Raw genomic sequence first — 24,842 nt, forward strand, 5'->3', positions numbered from 1 at the left:
AATACTTGTGAATTACAGGCTTCCTATAAAGAATTCAAACAACAGTGATAGTTCATATTTTTGTCCAGCTCTTTAATTCTAGTCACCCCTCCTGAAATGATTGCTGTTAATTGATTAGCTATATATGCTCCTCGACCTTGTTCTGCATATGAGTTTATGTGTGTGTGTGTACATACATACTTAAATGTTTTTTCCTTTTATTGGCCATGCTGGGCAGCATGGGGCATCTTAGTACCCTGAGCAGGGATTAAACCTGTGCTCCCCTGATTTGGGAGCGTGAAATCTTAACCACTGGACCTCCAGGAAAGTCCCCTTACCTACATTTAGACGTTCCTTGGGTTTTTTGAATGATAACAAATGTTACACTAAACTTTTCCTGTGTAGTGCAAATTTTTTCTCACTTAATGTTTCTTAGAGGTCTTTAAAGGAGGTTGTCATTGACAAAACAGAAAACCAGTCCCCAAGTCACCAGGCCTCCAAAGCTCCCTTGCATTCAATGCCTGCCTGATCAGGTTTTTAGAGTTAGGTTTAGTAGGAAGCTACCTATGAAGTAGGTGAAGGGCTGTGATAAGCTGACATTATTCAGAGACCTCTCTTCTGGAAATCAAAGCCACACCCTTCAGATGCTCCACCTGTGAAATAATCGTAGTGATGCACAGCACATGACTGTCGGGATTATGTGTAGGTCTTTGTGGATTCAGAGTGGCAGTAGCTTGAGGATCTATGTCACAGTGAACCTTGAATGAAGTTTAACTTGACCGTTTGTCCTGCTTCCTCATTCTGCCAGGGTCCTGAGAACATTATCTGCAGCTGTATCTCCCCATGTGGTGGTTGGATAGCCTGTTCTACAGCGTCTCGTTTTTTTCTGTATCGACTGAATTACGAACATGACAACATAAGCCTGCAGAGGGTAAGTGATAACCCGGGGTCTGGTTGAATAAGAAGAAACCTTACAGTGGGTGATTTTTGTGTGAAGTGGAAATTTTCTGAACAAGGATATGAATCCTTGTTCAGTGAGAAAACTTACAAAATGGTCTCTTATTGCCAAATTTAAAATTATGTTTTTGGAGGAGTAGGTAAATGGCACAAAATGGCAGTAAAAGGTTAGGCTTTTGAGGAGATGACGGCGGGGAGTGGAGGGGAGTAGGCGCGTCAGTGTTCCAGGCCCTTGGCCAGTGGGCCTCCTTGGAGATAGGAAGCACTCATGTGATGTGAGCCTGGCGCTGCTAATTTTTTATGGGCTTTGGGTCTAACTTCTCTCTCCTTCTGACCTTTACCACTGTTTCCCCCAAGGTTTCCAAAATGCCAGTGTTCCTTCGCTCTGCCCTCCAGATTTTGTTTTCTGAGGATTCAACAAAGCTCTTTGTGGCATCAAATCAAGGGTCTCTTCGCGTCATTCGGCTCCAGGAAGGAGGCTTCACGCACCCGCGTGCTTTCCAGCCCCAGTCAGGTGACAAGTTGGGACCTGGCCTCGGGAGAGAGTTGCCAGTCTCCGATGTTTCTATTTTTTCACTTAAATCTCAATTTTCGGGGGTTTGCTAATGCTCCTCTCAGTCCTGGAAAAACTACACACACACGTATCTGCGATTTAAAGCAGGAGGAGATACCTGGCAAGTGAAAACGCTTGATGAGATCTGAAGTGTTTGCTCACACCTACTCTTTTCTCACTGGGTTTTTGATTCCTTATTTAGGGCCAGAGAAGTTTCATCACGCTTCTTGGAGTTTTGTTAGTAGAGCAAGAAGAAACTTAAAATCATTTGTGATCCTGATAACCACCATTATTATCTGTGTATATTTCTAGGAGGTGCTTGTATGTAGGTATTTTGTGGACACGTTAATTTTGGGTTTGTTATTTTTTTTATAAAGATGAACTTGTGCATACAGTTTCACTACCTGTCCTAATGTTTTTGGCTACGTTTCTGTATGTTTTGAGAACATGAGTGTGCATGAATGTGTGACTGTGGGTAGATAACTTTTAGTGAGTTGACCCTTAAGAACTTAGTACTTAGTACTTCCCATGGGTCTTTTTTTTCCCTCCCTTGTCCAGGATTATAATGACTTCACCATTATTTAGACTCCATCTGTCTGGATAATCAACTTTTAAGATTTTTTTTTTAATGTGGACCATTTTCAAAGTTTCCATTAAATTAGCCACAATATTGTCTCTGTTTTATGCTTTGGTTTTTCTGTCCACCAACCATATGGGATCCTAGTTCTCTGACCAGGGATCAGACCCATGGCCCCTGAATTGAAGGTGAAATCTCAACCACTGAACTACCAGGGACGTCCCTGGAAAATCAACTTTTTAAAATCAACTTAAAGTCTCACTGCTCATAAGCAGCCCCAGAAGCAAACAGGAAAAGAAACTTATACATCAGGAATCAGATGAAGTAAACTGACAGTGTTTATTGAGTACCTATATGTGGTTTTATTATGAAACTTAGATTCTTCACCTTGCCTTTAGCACTCATTTCAAATTGTGGTCTGCATCATGTACATGACTTTATTTTGTCTTTCTGTCTCATCTTACTGCCTCTGATGGTCAGGCTGGTTTCTTCACAGGCCTCAAACCTGTGTTTTCCTGTCCTTGTCACTTAGCTCACAGTGTTCTCCACCCTTTTCTACCCACCTCACTCATCCTTTAGCATCTAGTTTATGTCTAGTTGTAAAGCTTTTTCATTGTTTGGGGATGTTTTATAGGCAGCACTTACTTTGGCATATCACATCACTGTCTGATATCAAAGATCTGGATTGAAAAGGGAATAGAAAATCAGGCACTTGTCATCTGCTGATGAAAATTTCGATTAATATGCCCTTCCTGGAAACCATTTTGACTGGTACCCAAGCAGGAAGGCAAGGAAGAAGGGAGGGAAAAAAGAGAGAAAGGAAAGAAAATGTGTTCTCTCTTAAATGTTGCAGCCTTCCAGGCTCCTCCATCCATGGGATTTTCCAGGCAAGAGTACTGGAGTGGGGTGCCATTGCCTTCTCCAGTTATATAGGATAAATAAGGCAATATCCTGCAAGCATTAAAAGTAATATAGAATCGTTCTTGTCATGAAAAAATGCTCAAAATCAGTATAAATATATTATATATATTAATGTACAGTATATTAGCGCAATCCCAATTTCATAAAACAACGTGTAGGAACATATGTGTGTGTAGGCATTCATAAGAGATAACAAACCGTTTTCATCAATAGATTAACAGTGGTTATCCCTTGGTGAAGTAATTCCACATGGTTATTTTCATATTAATCTTTATACTTTTCTAACTGTTTTTGTTTACTTTAGTTACTTTTCAGCTTTACTTTAAAAACTGAGTTTTTTAAATAACCAGTGTGTTTCAGATTTAAACAAAACTATTTTTTAGATTTAACTCATCCAATAAGATGGGAGGAAATGTTTAAGAATAATGTAGCAACTGATTCAATTTATCACATATATAAAATTACCTAAAAACAACAACAAAAAAAAGAATTTTCATGTTGCCACATTGGTTTCAAATTCTTTTAATGACAGAGATGGCTCATCTGTGCCCATGCTCCCTTAGTGCTAAATATATAGCAGGCACTTTGTAAATTAAAGATCTGCCTCAGACCTATTGAATTTGCTGCTTGTAACTTTGATTAAAAACATTTGATAGGAAAGGACGGTAGAACAACTGAGGTATAGATTTTGGTGATAGCTCTTAAAAACTCTGATTCTCCACTCTCATAGTTGGGAGCTCATCTCGTTCCCGAGCAAGCGCTGCTTTCCGGTTTCTTTCTCTCTGGCTCCTCTTTACATGAAGAATGGCTGCTTAAATTACAGTAGTAGACAGATTAGCACCTAGAACTTATTTGTAAAACTGTCGAGAAATTGTCCTGTCAGTAATCGGAAACTGAGGTGGCTTTTGCCGTCAGACTCAGGGCAGGGGTGGCTGGCTGTGGACACGGAATTCAGAGACTGAGCTGCTCTTCTGTCCTCACAGGGACCGTGCAGTCCATGTGTTTGCTAGCAGTCAGTCCAGACGGAAACTGGCTCGCTGCCTCAGGCTCCAGTGCCGGTGTCCACGTGTACAACGTGAAACAGCTAAAGGTGAGCATGAGGTTTGGTTGCAGCAAACAGGAGGAAGTTAGCCCTGCAGTTACAAGACTCAGGAAGACTGAGAGGACCTGGAAAATTACTGGCCTTTTTTTTTTTTTTTTGTAAATTTTTCCTGTTTTACCTGTTTGAAACCCCAGAGCTATAATCTTAAATTAAAAATCAGTCAATAGGAACAGTGAAGCCACTCGTGCTCAGAAATTTGAAATTAAGGATTTATGAGTAATGAAATCTACATCTAGGTTTTGTCTGTATTTTGAGGAGGAAAATTCTGATCTACAGAGGAATAGGTGCAGATAGAAACCATTTCCTTCAATAGCTTGCCTTGTAATCTCAAGATATTTTCAAATTAAACAACTAGGAATAGCAGGAAAACATTTTTCACTAATTAGCAATGATATTGTCATCCCCAGATTGAATTACTAATGTTCCCTTATAGGTTGTCATCTTCATCTGAAAGTCAGATAATAATTACCATAAACTTAAGGGGGGTGGGGATGGGGAGGAGAGGGTGAGATGTATGGAGAGAGCAACATGGAAACTTACATTACCACATGTAAAATAGATAGCCAATGGGAATTTGCTGTATGACTCAGGGAACTCAAACAGGGGTTCTGTATCAACCTAGAGGGGTGAGATAGCGGGGGAGATGGGAGGGAGGCTCAAGAGGGAAGGGCCATATGTATACCTATGGCTGATTCATGTTGATATTTGACAGAAAACAACAAAACTTTGTAAAGCAGTTATCCTTCAGTTAAAAAAAGAAAATACAAAAGAAAAAAGTATTACCCTAAACTTAATAACTTTATTGCATTGTGGCAAGAGCATGTACTGCTCTTTGAGCCTTGCCTGGCATTTAAAAGTGTTCTGTGTACCAGTGCCCATGCCTTGTGATGGACATATATGTCCTTGCCTAGTTATTAATTTCTTTTTTTTTTAAATTAATGTTTATTGGCATATGGTTGCTATACAGGCATTAATTTCTTTTAAGTTCAGTGTAGAGCTGCAGATCCCCTGTTCAGTGATGTGTTTACGAGCAATTCATACCTGTGTAGAGACAGCAGGGAAGGCTTTACCTCCAGGTCTTCTGTGAACACTGTCATTTTTCTTGGCAGTTAAACTTGCACTTTTAAAAAAAATGAAATTAAAGTTTATTGTTTGGGGAAATACCTGACATTTACAGGAACTTCCGTAGAATAGAACGTTTTGAGTTCCAAGGAACACTATTTTAAAACTACTGACCTAGACCATCCGGTCTTCCCTGGGGGACGGAATCCCGTTTTAGAGTTTCCTGTGTCTTTGATTTGTCCCCAGCTTCACTGCACAGTGCCTGCTTACAACTTCCCTGTGACTGCTCTGGCCATCGCACCCAATACCAACAACCTCGTCATTGCTCATTCTGACCAGCAGGTAAGAGATCCCAGTGCTTTCTAATTCCCTCCAAATGGATGGGAACTAAAAAGCTGAGATAATAACAATTTTGGAGGGGCTTTTCTTCGCAAATACTGAATGATATAAAAGCAGTTTCCTCTGGTGTGTAATAAAGCTTTCACATAAAACAATTTCTTTTAAAATCACATAAAAAACATAAAATACTTAGGAATAAGCATCACCAAGGAAGTGAAAGGATCTATGCTGAGAACTATAAAACATTAATAGAGGAAATCAAAGATGATTCAGAGAAATAGAAGGATATCCCCTGCTCTTGGATGAGAAGAATTAATATTGTTAAAATGACCATACTACTGAAAGTAGTCTGTAGATTTAATGTGATTCTTATCAAATTACTTGTGACATTTTTCACAGTACCAGAACAAGTAATCCTTAAGTTTATATGGAATCATGAAAGACCCAGAATTGCCAAAGCAGTCCTGAGGAGAAAGAACAAAAGCAGGAGACATAACCCTTCAAGACTTCAGACATTACTACAAAGCTATAGTAATCAAAACAGCTTGGTAGTGACACAAAAACAGACATAGGGATCAATGGAACAGACTAGAGAGCCCAGAAATAAACCCACCTACCAATGGGTTAGTTTATCTTCAACAAAGGAGATAAGAATATACAATGGACAAAATTAGTGCTTTATCTACCACTTTTTTCCATACCAAGTTGTAAATGAGAATATGATTATAAGAGCTGTAGAATATCTGAGCTACAGAACACATTATGCATGAATTTATCAATACTTATAAATCCTCTCTGGTAAAATAGGCTTGATAATACCTGCCTCACTGAGCTAGTATACAAAAGATTAAATGTGATTCAAGAACCACTGTTTTAAAAAACCAAATTATTATAAATTCTATTAAGTTTATAAATATTATATACAGATATACATATGACTTTATAAATTATCATAAAATTCAGAAACATTTTAAAAAGCTGAACCATCTCAATGCAGGGCTCTAAGAAGCACACTTGAGTAGACCACTAGGCAGATGATGCTGGCTACTTTGATTAGCAGTTTTTACACAGACATTTCGATTACATGAAGAAAATGGAATCTCTCATTTTAACTTCTTCTCTTGTTAAAACTAGCGGGAAATTTTTTGTATCTGCTAATTAGAGATTAATAGCGTTACTCACCGGAGAAGGCAGTGGCACCCCACTCCAGTACTCTTGCCTGGAAAATCTCATGGATGGAGGAGTCTGGTAGGCTGCAGTCTACCAGAGCAAGACTAAGAGTCTTACTCTAAGAGTCGGACACGACTGAGCGACTTCACTTTCACTTTTCACTTTCATGCATTGGAGAAGGAAATGGCAACCCACTCCAGTGTTCTTGCCTGGAGAATCCCAGGGACGGCGGAGCCTGGTGGGCTGCCGTCTGTGGGGTCGCGTGGAGTCGGACACGACTGAAGCGACTTAGCAGCAGCAGCAGCAGCGTTACACACTGCAGTGAGGATACCAGGAGACAGCACTTCATATATTGCATAAATTAGTATGACCCCCTTAGAGAGCATTTGGAGAAACCTAAAAAAAGATTTTAATTCACATCATCTTTGATTCAGAAGTTCCAGCTCTAGAAGTTCTCGCCGCAGGTGTATGCTTTCAGTTGTACAAAAAAGACACTGATACAGAGAGAATCATTACAGCCTCATGTGTAGTAGCCGAAGATTGGAAATACCTCAGTGCTCATTAAACAGATAGAAAAATCCTGCTACATGCAGGAAGTGAATAGATTATTATTATGCCTTCTTCAAAGGGAGCATAAGTGACGTGTGTGGACGTTGGTATGAGTCAGTCTCCATGATACAATACTCATTGAAAAATGCAACATGCAGAACAGTGTGTACTCTGTGCATAAAATATCTCTGAAAAGATGTAAATAAGGAACAGGCTACTTTTGTCTTGGGGAAAAGAGATATTAAGATTGCAGGGTGATTTTTCACTATATAAACCTTTCTGTGCTGTTTGAATTGTTTATTGTTCTGTAATTTACCTTACATCGTTTTTATTTTAAAAAAACAGCAATCGAGACTTCCTTGGTGGTCCAGTGGTTAAAACTCTGTGCTTCTACTACAGGGGTCGTGGGTTTGATCCCCAGGTGGGGAACTAAGATCCCGCATGCTGTGTGGTGCAACCAAAAAAAAAAAAAAGTAGGGAAAATGCGTATCCTGAATATGATACAGGCAAGGTTTATATAGCTGTTTTTCCGGTCAGGAATGCCCTTCTGGTTTTCTGGGTACCAGCCTGCATTTCCTCTGTGTCATGTCCTTTCTCAGGTATTTGAGTACAGCATCCCAGACAAACAGTACACGGAATGGAGCCGGACTGTCCAGAAGCAGGGGTTCCATCACCTTTGGCTCCAAAGGGACACTCCCATCACACACATCAGTTTTCATCCCAAGAGACCAATGCACATCCTCCTCCACGACACCTACATGTTCTGCCTCATCGACAAGTCACTGGTGAGTCCTTCACTGCCACCTGTGCTCTCACTGGCTTCTGCTTTCCGTAGCAGTCTTTTGTTCTGAAAGCAAAGGAGGACCATGAGTTAGAGGAAGAGAATCAGAGTAAAGGTTGCTGGTACCTTCTTTGGAGGGAAGGAGCTTTTAGTTCTGCAGATTTCCTCATTTTTCTTCCCAGTCTCCGGAGGCTCTGAGGGAAGGGGCAGGCCTTGGTGTGCTGGTTTTTGCTGATTTGAATATTTCCCTGCTTTGCCTCTAAGCACATAAAATTAAGTAGGAAAAAGATGAGGTCCATATTCAGAAAGTAGCCATAATCAGGCACTCAGTCACTTCCGCTTTTGCACCCTGGGGTGACTGACACAATTTCATTGAAGGATATACATACAGGCTGGGGTTTTGACCGCTTGTGCCGCCCTGAGTTGAATTTACTGACACACCATCTGCCAGTTTGAGGAGCTGTTGTTAGCATCTTTAGAAAAGGCCAGTTAGGAAAATTCCATCCTTCGTGGCTGTGATTTAGGTGGGATGTGAACATTTTTTTTTTCCGTTCCAGATTCCAGCCTCTGCCAGCTGCTCTTTTGATTCACCCTGAATTTCGTGTCTTTTTCTGGGCAGGCACTGTCTTCCCAGCAGCGGTGTGAGCTGTGGCCACGCCGTAATGCAGTCTGGGCTTACAGCAGTCGGCCCACGGTGTTTTGGTGTATTGTGAAGGTGGGGTAGGAGCAGCACGGGGAGAGCAGCAGATGGCTCTAAAGGAGGTGTGCGTGGTGATGTGTCACTGGAACTCATCTCGTGGGCCCTGCGTGCTCTGGGTGTGGGAAGCAGAGCCGGCTGACAAGTGCCTTTTGCGAGATGATGGTACAGGAAGGGCCCCTCCCACTCCGTTGCCTCTTTATAACTCAACTCAGATCAGCCCAAGCTGTTTTGTTCCCCCAGTATTGGTGATAAGTCCATCACCTCCTCATGAAGGGCAGAGCTATTTCCCAAGGAAGTCAGAAATGAAATAATCACTTGCTTGGCTAGAGGTCATCATCTCTCGCAGTGTCAGTGACATCAGTGGGGGTGGTTTGTGTCAGTTGGGTAGCCCATGCATGGTCTGCCTAGGGGAGACTCTAGAAAGCAGAGCCTGCACAGGCTGAGCTCCTGTGCACGCCAGTTTGTTTCTGTCTCACAAAGTGTTACTGACGAGACTGGCCAGAAGCCCCGGGCCAGCCCTTTGATCTTGCTGGCAGAGGGTACCAAGCTCTCTTTGCCATGTATTCCCCCCGCTCTACAGTAGAGCTGGGTGTGTGGCTCTAGCTTTCTCCCTGAAGTAAGAAAAGTCAGGGAGGGAGACTTCCCTGGTGATCCAGTGATTAAGACTGCACTCCCAACACAGGGAGTGTGATTTCAGTCCCTGGTCAGGGAGCTAGGGTCCCACATGCCGTGCGGCACAGTCAAAAATAAATTAATTTAAAAAAAAGAATCAGAGAGGTAGTAAGTGTATAATATGATGTTTAGAAGATGGAGTTTTCCTGAAAAATCACTAGAGTCCTTTGGTCTGTAGAGGCCCAATTTAAACAATAATAATTATTAAACAACATATTTTTGTCTTTCTAGCCTCTTCCAAATGACAAAACCTTACTGTACAACCCACTGCCTCCCACAAACGAATCCGATGTCATCAGGAGGCGCACAGCTCATGCCTTTAAAATTTCTAAGAAATATAAGGTAATACGTCTTCCATCATATTCTGAGTGGTTGGTTCCCTGTGATATTATTAAAATGTAGTTAAGTCCCACAAGAGGAAGACAAGAGTGCCTTCATTGTACGTGCAGGGAACCTGGTTTGGGGAAATAAGCTGCCTTTCTGAGGCTGTTTGTCCCTTAGATTTGTAGTTGATTGTTCTTGCCTCAGTATATTAGAGCCAGGCACTTTACAAAAATGAAATACGTAGGTTGTGAGAAATGATGGTGGAGCTCAGTTGGGTCTCTGTTTGGGTTAAAGCTGGGCTTTTAAATTTGACTTCCAGTGGAGAATAGTTTTTCCACAGGATAAGTTTCAAGCAAATGGAAGTCATTGAATTTATGATCCCCTTTCTGGGCTAGGCTTTCCACTCTGATAGAACACGTATTCATTGAATCCTAGAACATTTCTTGGGGGTCTGCAGAATTTTTTAGAGGAGGAGGTGTTTTAAATTTAAGTAATTTGTAATTTGCCATTTATCAAGTTTAGGCTCCAGAGCCCTCTGTTACCATCAATTCATAAGAAATTAGAGGCTCACAGACCTTCTTTACAGAGAAAAATGAAGAATCCTCCTAAAATCTTAAATGATTGGATTCAGTTATAAAAGCTCCCAACCTTTGGAGTTCTAGGGCAGGAAGGCTCATCAGAGATTTACTTCCCTCCAGCTCGCACGAGGCTAGCCTTTTGGCCCTAGATAGTCAGCTGAGAACTAGCCCTGGAATCGAACTCCTGGTGAGAACCTTACCATCTCTCTCCAGCCTCTGCTCTTTGTGGATCTCCTGGATGAAAAGACCCTGGTGGCGGTAGAACGGCCTCTGGATGACATCGTTGCTCAGCTCCCACCACCCATCAAAAAGAAGAAATTTGGAACCTAAAAAGGGCACCATCTGTGTCCTTCCTTGAACTGTCTACCCTGTTTTCACAAATCATGATAATAAAACAAAGTTATTCTTTAGGACTAGTCATTATGAATGTTACTCTCTAAAATACTGGACAGTAATTTCCCTTCATCGACTGAAAGCGAACAGAAACTGCCAGGTATTTGTCATTTGGATAATGTTCCAGTTAACCACAAATTCATCCAACTTTTTTTAGTATCCTGTTCTTCAGACCTTACTCCCAGAGGTGGGGGAAGGCGATAGTTGCCATCTATTTCCTAACACGTGCTTGAGGCTTCCAAAGGCTGACAACTTTCATTGTCTACCAGCCTGTAGCCCACAGCCCGTCAGAGGTGTGGGGACTTGGCCCAAGTTGCCTTCGAGGATAGGGAAACTGTGGTTGCTTATCCAAGCCGGCCTCACTACCGAAAGCCATAATCAGGGTTATGTTTCAAAAGTGAATTTTAACTGTAATGCTCCATCTGAAAAATAGGTGCCCTTAGCCACTGGTAGTGAACTATTAAATTTTGTTTGAAAGGGAAGAATCAGGTTTGGGGATATCAGTCTCAGTAACACATCTTTTTATGTTCTAAGCCCATTCCAAAGGTTAGGGAAAACATTGGGCATTTTCTTACAGAGCAGGAGTGGAGGTGGGGACCCAAAAGCCTGATGTATAATATTTCACCCTTTCTGTTCTCTTTTGCTTGCTTTGACATTGTTATTCTTATAGGTGTCATCGTTGATGAGTTTTAATGTGATCTTTTAAATTAGAACATGAAGAACTAAAGTTGACCTGAACGAAGCAGATAGATTTCTTTCTTGTCTACGTGGATATATTCTGTTGCATGCCTGTGGAAATCCAGTATGTGTGGTTTTGTTTGGGATAGGTGAAAGGCTGTGGTACAGACAGAGGAATATGAGGGCTCTGATGACATCATGAGTAAAGTGCTGATGAGAAACATTTTTACTGAGATGAACCCCACCCTCCAGCTTCAGTTCAGTCACTCAGTCGTGTCCAACTTTTTGCGACTCCATGGACTGCAGCACACCAGTCCTCCCTGTCCATCACCAACTCCTGGAGCTTACTCAAACTCAATGTCCATTGAGTCAGTGATCCCATCCAACCACCTCATTCTCTGTCATCCCCTTCTCCTCCCGCCTTCAGTCTTTCCCAGCGTCAGGGTCTTTTCCAGTGCATCAGTTCTTTGCATCAGGTGGCCAAAGTATTGGAGTTTCAGCTTCAGCATCAGTCCTTCCAATGAATATTCAGGACTGATCTCCTTTAGGATGGACTGATGGGATCTCTTTGCAGTCCAAGGGGCTCTCTAGAGTCTTCTCCAACACCACAGTTCAAAAGCATCAATTCTTTGGTGCTCAGCTTTCTTTATAGTCCAACTCTCACATCCATACATGACTACTGGAAAAACCATAGCTTTGACTGCACAGACCTTTGTTAAAGTAATATATCTGCTTTTTAATATGCTGTCTAGGTTGGTCATAGCCTTTCTTCCAAGAGCAAGCATCTTTTAATTTCATGGCTGCAGTCACCATCTGCAGTGATTTTGGAGCCCCAAAACTAAAGTCTGTCATTGTTTCCCCATCTATTTGCCATGAAGTGATGGGACTGGATGCCATGAGCTTAGTTTTCTGAATGTTGAGTTTTAAGCCAACTTTTTCATTCTCTTTCACTTTCATCAAGAGGCTCTTTCGTTCTTCTTCACTTTCTGCCATAAGGGTGGTGTCATCTGCATAACTGAGGTGTGAAATATTGATATTTTTCCCAGCAATCTTGATTCCAGCTTGTGCTTCATCCAGCCCAGCATTTCTCCATGATGTACTCTGCATATAAGGTAAATAAGCAGGGTGACAATATACAGCCTTGACGTACTCCTTTCCCAGTTTGGAACCCGTCTGTTGTTCCACGTCCAGTTCTAATTGTTGCTTCCTGACCTGCATACAGATTTCTCAAGAGGCAGGTCAGGTGGTCTGGTATTCCCATCTCTTGAAGAATTTTCCACAGTTTGCAGTGATCCACACAGTCAAAGGCTTTGGCGTAGTCAACAAAGCAGAAATAGAAGTTTTCTGAACTCTCTTGCTTTTTTGATGATCCAGCGGATGTTGGCAATTTGATCTCTAGTTCCTCTGCCTTTTCTAAAACCAGCTTGAATATCTGGAAGTTCACGGTTCACATACTGTTGAAGTCTGGCTTGGAGAATTTTGAGCATTACTTTACCAGCGTGTGAGATGAGTGCAATTGTGCAGTAGTTTGAGCATTCTTTGGTATTGCCCTCCAGCCTGGAAAGGGGGAAAAAAATGAGAATTTCTAGTAGGAGAATTAACAGAGGTAATAAGATAAACAGAGCCGTATAATATATAATATAAAGGAAAGCCTATTTCGGGTTACTAAGAGAGAAGAGATATAACAAGGTGTATAATGGTTGGTTTATAATGTCCTTTTTGCCCCATCTTTTTATGTTTTTTTTCCAGTGAGAAGAGTAAACAAATAGATGCAACATTTCAGGTCATTTGTGTAAAGTAACTTTCCTCTCTCTTAAGTACACCTTCTTAGTGAGACATATTCTTCCGGTCTGCATTTGACTGGACTAGCCCAGGCTTTCAGTAGACTGGAATATCCTGCCCTTCCTAAGAAATCTTTGAGGTCTTCTTTTGTGTGATTGCAATCAAAGTTCAAGTCACTGAGCTACAGTGACTATGATCAGAAGGAGGCTGCTGCCGCTAAGTCACTTCAGTCGTATCCGACTCTGTGTGACCCCATAGACGGCAGCCCACCAGGCTCCCCCGTCCCTGGGATTCTCCAGGCAAGAACACTGGAGTGGGTTGCCATTTCCTTCTCCAGTGCATGAAAGTGAAAAGTGAAAGTGAAGTCGCTCAGTTGTGTCTGACTCTTAACGACCTCATGGACTGCAGCCTACCTTGCTCCTCCTCCCATGGGATTTTCCAGGCAAGAGTACTGGAGTGGGTTGCCATTGCCTTCTCCGAAGGAGGCTAGAATGCCTTAAATATTAACTCACTCGCTTTTCCCTGACTGTAGAGCTATAAATTCATAGACTCTTTATTAACTGGAATCTAGTTTAAGATTTGCTTTACTTAACTTTAAACATATTCTGAAGTCCTGTTGATGGTGGCAGGTGTAATTCTGACAGAGAGGGCTCACAGATCATCTGAGTGAGGAAGTAAAACTTTTCTGAAAGTAGAAAGCATTCCTTTGCAACATTTCCAGCCAATGACTTGGACTTCCATAAATGGTATGGGAAGTAAAAGCTTTGGGCCTCGAAATTCTTCCTAAGCGGAGAGTTTCTGAATTACAAATGAAGCAGAAAGTGATTGGGGCAGAAAGTTAGAGAAACTGGGGGAAGGGAAAGGGAAATAGTGTATGTAAGGGACACTTTGGAGCCTGCGTTTTAGGGTGATTTTACTTTAGGAGTTTGTGTAACCTAGACGCATTATGTTTCTGTTTCAGGCATTTTGCAGACTGCTGCTCATACTCGAGTGCCACAGAAAAATTTTGAGCTGAGACCAACTTGAGAAAGGTCATATTTGCGAACCTGACTCAATTGCTTTAAAAATTCACTTTTCTCATGCAGTAACTAGTAATTGGATCTCTGAATGGATAATGAAATCTTTACCAGGGAGATTACGCCAGTTTAGACGGAGAGAAACTGAAATCTTGGATATTGGAAGAAAGTTAGAGATCATGTACTCTGAGGGTTTTAAAGTTTGTTTTTTTTTTAAGTATCAAAACTTTCTTCAAATGGAACTTTGTTCTGAACTGAAATATATGCTACAGATAAAAGTGGAGCTGTTTAGGCTTTTGGGGGTGGGGGTGGGGGAGCGAGGCCCAAGATTTTCTGAAAGAAACCTGTGTGGCTCTTGGCCTCATTTTTATACTCACACTCATGGAAATGGAGAACAAGAGAAGGTGATTTTTCCCATGGTTACACAATGGTTCATTAGAAGCCAAGGTAGCATCCTTAATAATTATTCTTCTACTGTCTCTTAGCAGGAGGGATGCACTCATAAATAGGATTAGCAGGCATGGTCTGCTAAGGATTTTCCATTCCACAGGCTGCAGAAAAGGTGTTTAAGCATTTCTTGCTCTGGATGAGCACTTGATTTCGCTATTAGAATGAGTTCTCTGGGCAGTCTTGTGTGTAAACCAGAGAGTGTTGTAATGAACAACCTCGCATGTTGTCTGCTGCTGCTCTCATGGGGATGTTACTCTGAGGTTCATTCTTAGGGCTGGACTTGCTAACTCATGTGGTGCTCATTTTCTTTCAGTTTCCCTTTGGAGTTGAATATATGTCCGTCAGAAGGGTTTGAAAGCACTTACTTATTTCCTTAAAACTTTGACACTCTAGTGATAGACTTTAGTTTTAGCCTGTCCAATAGGTGAAAAATAGTGTTCTGCCTTTCCTTGTTTACTCATGAATTTGCTCACTTCTTAGTGTATTTTGGCTATTTGGCTAATTGTGTAAATGGCATGACCTCGTCTCCTTTTCCTCCTAATGTGTTGTTTCTTTCTTTCATATTTCAAGGCATTTTATGATGTAGTATCCAGTAAACTCTCCGTGGTGGTGGAAATGTTCTGTATCTGTGCTGTACCATAGCCACATCTGGCTGTTGAGCACTTGAAATGTGGCTTGTATGACTAAAGAACTGAATTTTTAAATTTTAATTGACTTTAGGAATTCCCTAGCTATTCAGTGGTTAGGACTCTGCACTCTCACTGCTGAGGGCCTAGGTTCAGTCCCTGGTCAGGGAACTAAAATTTCATAAGCCACATAGCGCAGCCAAAAAAAAAAAAAATTAAATAGCTATGTGTAGCAAGTGGGTTTCTTAGTGGACAACACAGATCTAGATATTAAGGCTTAGCTTGTGTCAGTTCTGTCTTTAGAACTTAATATCTATTTAACATACATTTATTGAGTGTCTGCTATATGCTTTGTATCAGCCAACAGACAGAAGATGGTGTTAGCCCTCAAGAACTTCACTGCCTAGTTGAGGAGAGAAGCCCATCAACATTAGAGATGAGCACAAAGAAGGGGCACCTAACGAGGTTGAAGGTAGGAGACAGTCCTTGAGAACTGGGTAGGAATTAGCAAGGTGGAAAGGAGAAGAAGAGAGGCCTTCCTGCAGCATTCTGCATGCAAAGGTCTGAAGCGAGAGCATAGCCTGTCCAAGGGTTCACCAGTAGTGCCATGTGGGTGAAACACAGCATAGATCAGAAACGGAGGAAAATGAGGCTGAAGGGTACGTAGTCCTGGGCGCACCCTGGGGGTGACAGCTTCCCCAGCTGATAGTAACCAAGCAGCAGATGAAGCACCTAGGAAAGGTAAGAGTAGAGAGCGCAGAGGAGAGCTAAGCAGCTTAGGTAAGGAGATTTGGATCAAGAGCCCTTAAGCCCACGTGTAGTGAAAAATAGGGCCAGATAGGAGTGGACCTTGAAGTCTGCAGTTAAGAATTATCATTCAGTGGAAGACACAGTTATGAACCACTCACATTCCAAGAGATGGCACGGTAAAAATGTCCACTTGTGTAAGTAAAGGGCAGAAGAGACTGGCAGTTAGGGAGGCAAATAACAGGCTCTTGTGCAGGTTTTTACCTCGGGGTTTGTATTAGTTTGCTAGGGTTGCCATACTGCATCACAGTCACTGGGTAGCTTAAACAACAGAAGTTCATCCTCTCACAATTTTGGAGGCTAGAAATCCGAGATCAAGGAAGTAACATTTCCTCAGTTTCTTCTAAGGCCTCTTTCCTTGGTTTGTAGAGGGCCCTTTTCTCCTTGCGTCTTACCTGTGTGTCTGTGTCCTAATCTGTTTATAAGTTACATTGGATCAGGGCCCACCCTAATGACCTTATTTTAATTTAATTACCTCTTTAAAAACCCTGTCTCCAAACACAGTCTCACTCTGAGGTGCTGTGGACCTGGATTTTCAGCCTATAAATTTTGAGGAAACACGATTCAGCCCATGACAGTGTGTGTGGAAGGGCTTCAGGGGCTTTGTGAGCCCCCAGGTTTGAATGCTGAGTTTTACACAAATGTGCATCTGTCTGAGGTGGGTCCCCAGCAGGCAGCTGATTCCCAAGGAGATCCATGTGTACATGATAAGTCACTTCAGTCATGTCCAACTCTGCAACCCTGTGGATGTGGACTATAGCCCACCAGGCTCCTCTGTCTATGGGATTCTCTAGGCAAGAATACTGGAGTGGGTTGCCATGCCCTCCTCCAGGGGATCTTCCCAACCCAGGGATTGAACCTGTATCTCTTTTGTCTCCTGCATTGGCAGGTGGGTTCTTTACCACTAGTGCCACTTGGGAAGCTCAAAGGATCCATGATCCCTCCCCAGTTGGCTGTTTATGTGAGACGAAGGCCTTACTGGAAACGCCACAGGCATCGATAAACATGATTTGTTGTTCACTTGTATATGAAGAAAGAGAGTTTAAGCTGACTAGAAGACTACAGCTGTTAACTGCAAGGCACTGGAAATTCCATTAGAACTGGTATGGAAGGAAAGTGGATTTTTATTTTTGGACCTTCTTTGAATTTCACGGGGAATTATATAATTGCCATGATTGTCAATAAAAAACACTGGTGATTTTACGTAACTTAAGTGGATTCAATGAACTAAACTTCTGCTTGTTAATGTCCTAATATTTTCCTAAAAGGAAAGTCGCAGAGCTACAAAACTGTCACCAGCTGCTTCTCATTAGGAATGTGGTTAACAGATGTGGGTTTTAGTTATAACGCTTGAGATAGTTAATCCACTTTTGTGGGTTTCAGATGGATAGTGATTTATCTTGGTGGGATGAATTTTAAAATGCGCTTGCATCAGCTAAAGGGTACTGTAGGCGCCTTTTCCTCTTGCACTTCATGTTTGTGCTGGAGAGAAAAACACACTCTAGGATATTTCTCCTGGAAGACAAAGTCATACTGTCGAAAGGGACAGTTGATCTCACTGTTCCCTAACGGGGGTGGATATTTTTTCAGAGTTGGATGTTGGATTGGTTATCTTCCAAGCTGCTTTCTCCCTCTGGCCTCTAGTAGTGACTGAGCAGCTCTTGCTTTTGTTCCTCTGGCATCAGGCCGCCTTTGTGGTGTAACCTTCAGGCTTGCTAAGGGCTGCAGTTTTGCCTGAGGCCCTCCTTCCTCATGAAATTACACAACACTCAAACCTTGGAAGCAGCCCCAGATCCACTAATTCTTTCCTTTGGCGGACTTTTGGCACTCTGTACTCCCTTTTAGCCGAAGTGTAGCTTTACACGAGATCTGTTTGTTACCAAAATTAATTTGGCCATTTGCCCTTTAAGCCTGGAATCAAATAATAGGATGGTGGACTCATTCCTCGATAAAGTATAGACTCTCAGCTGGAGAGTTTCTTCCAAAGGTTTTCATTGTGGCTGCTGCTAAAAGTCAGCAGGTAATGAGAGCAGCAGCAGCACTTTTCATGGAACTCTCGCATCAGGTACAGTGCTGCTAAGCACTTGGCAGCCATCGTCCCAGTCAACCGTCCCAGCCGCCCTTTGAGGTAGAAGATGTCTGAAGTTTTTCGAAGAACACTGAGCCTATGACCTCAGTCCCTTGAGCGCTGTCATATAACTAGTAAGTGGCCAGACTATGATTTGAACCTTGTGCTTTTATTTTTGTTTGTTTGAGGCAAGCACCTGATACAGGTTTATTTGTTAATTTTTAAAATTGGAGTATAATTGCTTTACAATGTTGTATTAGTTTCTGCTGTACAACAACATGAAGCAGCCATATGTATACATATATCCCCTCCCTCTGGAGCCTCTCTCCCACCCCTCTAAGTCATCACAGAGCTGAACCTTGTGCTCTTAATTACCATGCTATAGCGCACACATAGTATGAGAGAAAAGAAGAAAGGGGAAGAAGGGCCATAGGCTTTTGAGAGAGCCTAGAATCAGAGCCTGAGTCAGAATTGTAGGAAATGATGGAACTGAGAGAGCTAACCCAACCCCCTCACTTTAAAGTATTGTAGCAACGATGCCTGCCTTGTTCTGAGAAAATGGTAAGATAACAGCTTGAGCAGAGAATACCTACTGATAGGTGACAGGAATGAAAGGTGATTAGGAATTATCACAGCCATTCCCTTTTTTAGAGGCAGATAAAATAGCATGCTTGTTCAAAGAATTGTGTGTGCTTGTCTTGCCATCCCTAAGAAACTATGGGAACAGATGTGTACTCTTTTTAATTCAGATTTCATTATCCACAGTAAGTAGATTTCCACTATTTGAGATTTCCTAGATGGCAATTTTCACTCTGCAAGGAACCAATAACCTTCAGAGGGATTATTTGAAATGACTGCAGCGCAGGAGGCACTGAATTTCAGTCAATCACGTGTTTAATGAGTTCCTTCTCTGCAAGGTGGTATTTTTGGAAGAGTGGGGAACAAAAGGAAGTCGATGGGTGGTTCCTGCCCTCCTGTATTCTGTAACCTACTTGGACAAACAAGCAAGGCATAGAATAAAGTTGTTCAAAGGAAAAAGAATCCCAACAAATTGGGAAGACGAGAAAACTGGGATGAGATCTTGCAAGGTGGTTAAGTGGTTAAAAGGGGCAGGGAGCGTTTAGAAGGATGGTCTCCAGCAGGAATGTGCGGGGCATCCTTGGGAGACTCTGGGTGAGTTTGGCCAATCTGTAGTGATGAAAGAGAATATGGAAAATTAATTTAAGTTCTGATGGAAGAGCTTATAAAACCAGTTCAAAAAAAAAATCAAAAACAAAAACAAAACCAGTTCAATAGTTTGGAATCCCAATATCAATCTCCATTACCTTCTCTCTTCCTAGGGTTATTTTGCTATATAACTTATATAAGTGCCCTCACCTACTATTTAGTTGTAAGATCTATGACTTCCTTCAGTTCTGTTGACCAAAAGGTCATGACATTTTTGGAAAGAATTACCAGCACTTCCCTTTTGCTCATCAGGGTATCTTCAAGTGCCTAACCTTTGGGTGATTATGTACGTAAAAGATTCAAAATTGTGCTTATACTCTAAGGAGTCAGCTGCCAAGTGCTCTCTAATAAGCAGAAATTTAACATAACTCAGGCCTCTGGGGGCTCACGCCTCAGCTGGAGCAAAGCCAGAAACGTCTGTGACTGCAGGTGCACGTGGGCACATCGGGACCTGCCGGAACAGCCAGCTGGCCTCACTGCAGTTGATTTAGGAGAGGCTGGAGGGTTGAGCTTCTGCTGACACTTGCAGCTTGGAAAATCCTGCTCTGCTAATTGCAAAGAGGATTCTGCTGTGATGATTTTTTAGGGGTAAGACACTCTTCTCATTGTGAATTCTTTCTTCACTTGGGCTCTGGGTGACTTCTAGTCTCTATTTTTATTGTTTTCATTTCTGGTATAGGAGGCTCTTTGAAAGTTTCTGCCCATACTTGAATGTGCATTCAGAGTGTTGCATGGACACAGCTTACGAGCTTCAACATGAACTTCATGAGCAAGCAGGTATACAAACCCCTTTTACAGGAATTGGTGTACACTCCCTGGGCTGGCATCCCCCTTCTCCCCCCACCACCAACTCCCCTCCTGCCCAAATGCAAATAGGGGAATTTTGCTTTTCCTGCCCCCCAAAAAAAGGAACGTTAGAGGGCACAGTGATCTCATGTTTTTGAGATCAATCTTCCCAGTGTGATTTCTGGACCTCATCCTTGAGGTCTGGACTTCTTTGTTTAAAAAAAAAAAAAAAAACACTGGACCAGGAGGGTGGGAGATGTGAGTTGTCTGTTTCTTCATTGTGGCGTTTGGGCCAGAATCTTTGACTTTCTGGGCCTCAGTTTCCTAGCTCTTTTTTTGTTTTGTAATTTTAAGGTGAGATAGCTGATTTATTCTCCCCATTCTTTTTTTCCTTTGAGTATAATTGCTTTACAATGTTGTGTTACTTTCTGCTCTTGGAGCCCATGAAACTGGAAGAAGCAAGTGAACTGTATCACCTATATCTTTGGATAAAACCTGCTGCAGGCCCTACATTGTGCAGTGTTTCTGGGGAGGCCCATGTGCACTTGCCCCAACATAAAGCCATGGCCTCCAGGGTGAGAAAATTAGATCTACAAATTCAAGTCCAAACACCTCCAAATATGTGGTTATATGCGGCTTTTTACACTCGTATCCTGTCATTGCCACTGACCCTGTCCTCTGTTGACATTGGATTCTGGCATCTCCCTAAGTAACCATCATTTTACAGATATCTTTGAGACCTACATATCGTGGCTGCGGGGCTAAAGATACCTTTCCTCTGACATTACTGGCAAGTAAACGGGATTACAAAACAGAGTGACAAATGCTTGGACTTTTGAGTTTCATTGTCACCTCTGTAAGGCTGACCCCCGGCCTAACTAAATGTTCTCTTCTGCTCACAGGGCATTTTCTACTTGACACTCACCACATACTATAACATCAGGTTAGCTGATTCTCTTTTTTCCTGCCAACTAGACTCTCAGCTGTGGTGCATTTTATTCATCTCATCTCCAGGCCTCAAAAAGGAGCACACTTGGAGGAGCTTTCCGTAAACCAATCAATGCAAAAGTGAACCTGCAACTCGTTCTGTAAACCAATCAATGCAAAAGTGTACCTGCGACTGGGTCTTGCAGGCTTGCGAAGTGCCTCTCGAAGCTGATTTTACTCTCTGTGCCCAGGCAGCTCTGGCGAGTTGCACGGTAGAGGAGCTGGGGGTGGGGAGATCGGAGGCGTACGAGGGAGAAAGTGAGACAGAGCGCAAACCACGAGAGCTGCCGCTGTAACCCACTGGACTGCGGGCAACTCCTTAACCTCCCGGAAGCGGCTCGGCTGTCCTCTCCCCACACCTCCGGAAGGTGGGCGTGGCCTCATGAATAATGAATCACCTCTGGGGGCGGGGCCGGGCCCGCCCCCACGGGCGGGAAGTGGGAAGCGCCGAGGCTGCCTGACTGGAATGAGGGTAGCTGCGGCGACTGCGGCGGCGGGAGCGGGGCCGACCATGGCGGTGTGGACGCGGGCCACCAAAGCGGGGCTGGTGGAGCTGCTCCTGAGGGAGCGCTGGGTCCGAGTGGTGGCCGAGCTGAGCGGGGAGAGCCTGAGCCTGACGGGCGACGCCGCGGCGGCTGAGTCTGAGCCCGCTCTCGGGCCCGCGGCGGCCGCCTTCAACGGCCTCCCGAACGGCGGCGGCGCCGGCGACTCGCTGCCCGGGAGCCCGAGCCGCGGCCTGGGCCCCCCGAGTCCACCCGCGCCGCCGCGGAGCCCGGCGGGCGAGGCGGGCGCGTCACCGCCGGTGCGCCGCGTCCGTGTGGTGAAGCAGGAGGCGGGCGGCCTGGGCATCAGCATCAAGGGCGGCCGCGAGAACCGGATGCCGATCCTCATCTCCAAGATCTTCCCGGGACTGGCGGCCGACCAGAGCCGGGCGCTGCGGCTGGGCGACGCCATCCTGTCGGTGAACGGCACCGACCTGCGCCAGGCCACCCACGACCAGGCCGTGCAGGCACTGAAGCGCGCGGGCAAGGAGGTGCTGCTGGAGGGTGAGCCGGGCCGGCGGGCGGGCGGCACTGGGCTGGGCTGGCCGGCGCTCACTTTGTTCTGCCACCCTGCCCCCCTTTGCGGGGCCAGCCCCTTCCCTCCCACCCGGAGACCTCACCTTCTCCTCTGCTGGCGGCAGGCTTCCCCACAACCCCGATGCTGGGGCTTTGAGGATGGAAAAACTGATGCTCCCTGCAGGAAAAGTTGGGCAGCCGCCGAAGTGTGGCTTGCAGTCCCCTAGGAAGGTTTTAGTTTGGAGCAGCCGTGCTTGAAGCCCCGCCTCTGCACGCTAAGCTGACACTAAGAACTAGAGCAGGACTTCTGAAGGTCTCCGTTTGCCTCCTAAGAGACGCTTTCTTCACTCACCTCTGGCTTCTCAGGGCAGGCAGGTCTGTTAAAAAAAAAAAAAAAAAAAAAATTCATCCACACCGATGCCAGCGGTATGCTTGGGCAAACCACCAAAACGCTGGTTAATTTATGGGAATTTAACCCATCATTGGCTCTCAACAATAACCAAAGGAGATCATAGCACTTCATCGAAGCCAGAAAGCTGAAACAGCAAGTTTGTCTGGTTAATGAGCCTTGTTTAACAGTGGAGGCTCACGTGTTTGAACATTTATTGCCAACTAGAATTTTGCCCCTTTTTGCAGGAGACGGGGTGCCAGCTTCATACCATTCACAAGCTTCAAGGCTTTAAGCTTATTCAGAAGCCTGAAGTGTTAAATCTCAAGTTATGTTTGAATAGTCAGGATTATTCTTTTAAGTTTGAATGTGATCTATTACCTGGGTACTTTATGGAACTAAGGCAAAATAAATTTTATCTTCTTGAAGGACTCATGCATGTTGGAGGTAATATTACTTCAGAAATTTTTGAGCAGTCAGCCTTCTTTCACCCATTCAGTCATTTAAGAGGCATTTATTGCTGGCTATATAGAAGAGAATATAAAAGATGATGTGTCTCTATTTGGTGTCTAGTTGGGAAAATGATAGAAAAATGCAAAACAACTTACAAGTTATAGATTGTGGAGTGCAAACTACATGAATACCAAGGGAGTGCAAAGTTAGGAAGTAGTGGAAATCAGCTTAATCAGGGAGGAGTTTTTCAAGAAGCTGAGTCTTGAGCCAGGTCTCCAAGGAAGCGATGGACATAGGCAGGGGTGAGTCAAGAGGGTATTCCTGGCAGAGGAAGAACAGAAGGGAAGGGGTGGGGAGTGGAGGTAGGAAGGGGCCAGTCATCAAACTGACTGAGGGGCCAGAAGTCCAGCTTGGCAAAGTGATTTTCATTTTTTCCTAAATCTGCTAGTAAACATTTGGGAAAGTGTTAGTTTCCAAGTAAATATTTTAATGTGCTCTAATTGTGAAATTCCAGTGTCCCACCTTATAATATCCTATTTATAAATATTTATATTTCGCTTAGGTGGGGCTAGGCACTACTCAGAAATTAGTGTTAATAAAAGGAGTAAAATTATAAATTGTGGCGGTGTGGGTGGTATGTGTGTAAAAAAAGAAAAAGTTGCCATAAATGTGTATCTTGAAATTGTGCTAGCTAAGAATTTGGTTATAAATTCTTAGAGCCAGAATACTGACTGTGGTACTATTTATGTGGTGCTCAGTGGTGATGGGCAGATGTTTCAGCTCTTAACCCCATATCTATATTTTTTTAATTTAGTTTTTGTTTAGATATAATTTGAACCTGGTATTCATACCACTTAAATAAAAATCATCTAGTAAACACTTCACAGTATTCATTCACCTAAAATAGGCCGTATGTGCTTTTAGAAGGAGGCTTTACAAATGGCAGCATAACATTTAGTGAATGTCTGTTTACCTAACACAGGTTCTACTTTATTTTCCCATTTTCTAAAAGATAAGACATTTTTGTTTTTATATGTGTGGAGAGGTATGAAACTGAACTTTAAAAATCAAAGGATATAAAAATAAAGTTGCTTATAATACGCAGAACCACTGCAAACAATGATTTCATAGAATCAAACGTTTAAAATTGAGAGCTAGTGACCCATCCAGGAAGGCTACTTTTAAAAGATAGATTTTTATGCTTAGCCCTTAGAGTTTTAGAACTGAATGATCCTTCCATTTGATGTCTCAAAACTTGAAAAACTACCTTAGCATAGCACCGTGATGCTCTTTGTGGTGCGTGCAGGGAATTTTAGGCATGCCTTTATCACCCCCGGGCAAAGCAAAGCTATAGTCTCTGGTTGCCTGTGGTTAGGGAACCCAGTGAATTGAAGGTTTTTTTTTTTTTTAATCTCATGGATTTGTAGGGATTATTCATTCATACATCAAAGGTTTATTCAGCTCTTCCACTTGCCAGAGGTGCTTAAAGATAGTCTGATTTCTGCCCTCAGGAAGTTTGGAGTTGAGATAAGAGAGAGTTAAGAAATAGTACAGCTAAAGGGCTAAAAACAGTGTGAGAATACAACTCTGGAGAGGGTGCAGTTCAAAGAAAGACCCTTGTGGGCATCAGAGGTTGAGGATGCCCAAGAAAAGGTTGATGGAGAAGTTCCAGTTTGAATCAAGCCTTCCCCTAAGGAGAGAGCTACTACCAGTAAAGACAAGTGAGAGACTTGAAGAAGTCACTTTGCCCAGGGAGGTTAGAGCACAAATGAGGGCTTTGTGGTCAGCTAGACCAGGGCATGTTTCTGGCTAGTGGTTTGTAACCCCTAGGCAGGTTACTCAACCTTGCTGCACCTTAG

At 43.2% G+C, this 24,842-nt stretch overlaps 2 protein-coding genes and 1 long non-coding RNA gene across 4 annotated transcripts in view; 2 read left to right on the forward strand and 1 right to left on the reverse strand.

Annotated features, from left to right (window-relative positions):
* The window catches only part of UTP4 (UTP4 small subunit processome component), a 30,152-nt gene extending 19,478 nt beyond the window's left edge, over positions 1-10,674 (forward strand). For both annotated transcript variants that reach the window (XM_061387717.1, XM_061387716.1), the window contains 7 exons: positions 788-910; positions 1,294-1,450; positions 3,971-4,077; positions 5,398-5,493; positions 7,809-7,994; positions 9,594-9,704; positions 10,478-10,674. In XM_061387717.1, coding sequence (XP_061243701.1) covers positions 788-910; positions 1,294-1,450; positions 3,971-4,077; positions 5,398-5,493; positions 7,809-7,994; positions 9,594-9,704; positions 10,478-10,594 — 897 coding nt within the window. In that variant the 3' untranslated portion in view covers positions 10,595-10,674. The remainder of the gene's footprint in view (positions 1-787; positions 911-1,293; positions 1,451-3,970; positions 4,078-5,397; positions 5,494-7,808; positions 7,995-9,593; positions 9,705-10,477) is intronic.
* Positions 10,675-18,960: 8,286 nt separating this feature from the next.
* On the reverse strand, positions 18,961-22,494 carry LOC133230368 (uncharacterized). Its single transcript, XR_009730827.1, has 3 exons — positions 22,247-22,494; positions 21,212-21,305; positions 18,961-19,272 (listed from the first exon to the last, which is right to left on the reverse strand). It is a non-coding gene; the product is annotated as an uncharacterized LOC133230368 (long non-coding RNA).
* SNTB2 (syntrophin beta 2) overlaps positions 21,231-24,842 on the forward strand; it is a 71,237-nt gene continuing 67,625 nt past the window's right edge. The window contains exon 1 of the mRNA XM_061387726.1: positions 21,231-22,130. Within this exon, the coding sequence (XP_061243710.1) occupies positions 21,467-22,130 (664 nt within the window). The 5' untranslated portion in view covers positions 21,231-21,466. The remainder of the gene's footprint in view (positions 22,131-24,842) is intronic.

The sequence above is a fragment of the Bos javanicus genome, chromosome 18 (assembly GCF_032452875.1).
Source record: "Bos javanicus breed banteng chromosome 18, ARS-OSU_banteng_1.0, whole genome shotgun sequence".
Taxonomy (NCBI): Eukaryota; Metazoa; Chordata; class Mammalia; order Artiodactyla; family Bovidae; genus Bos; species Bos javanicus.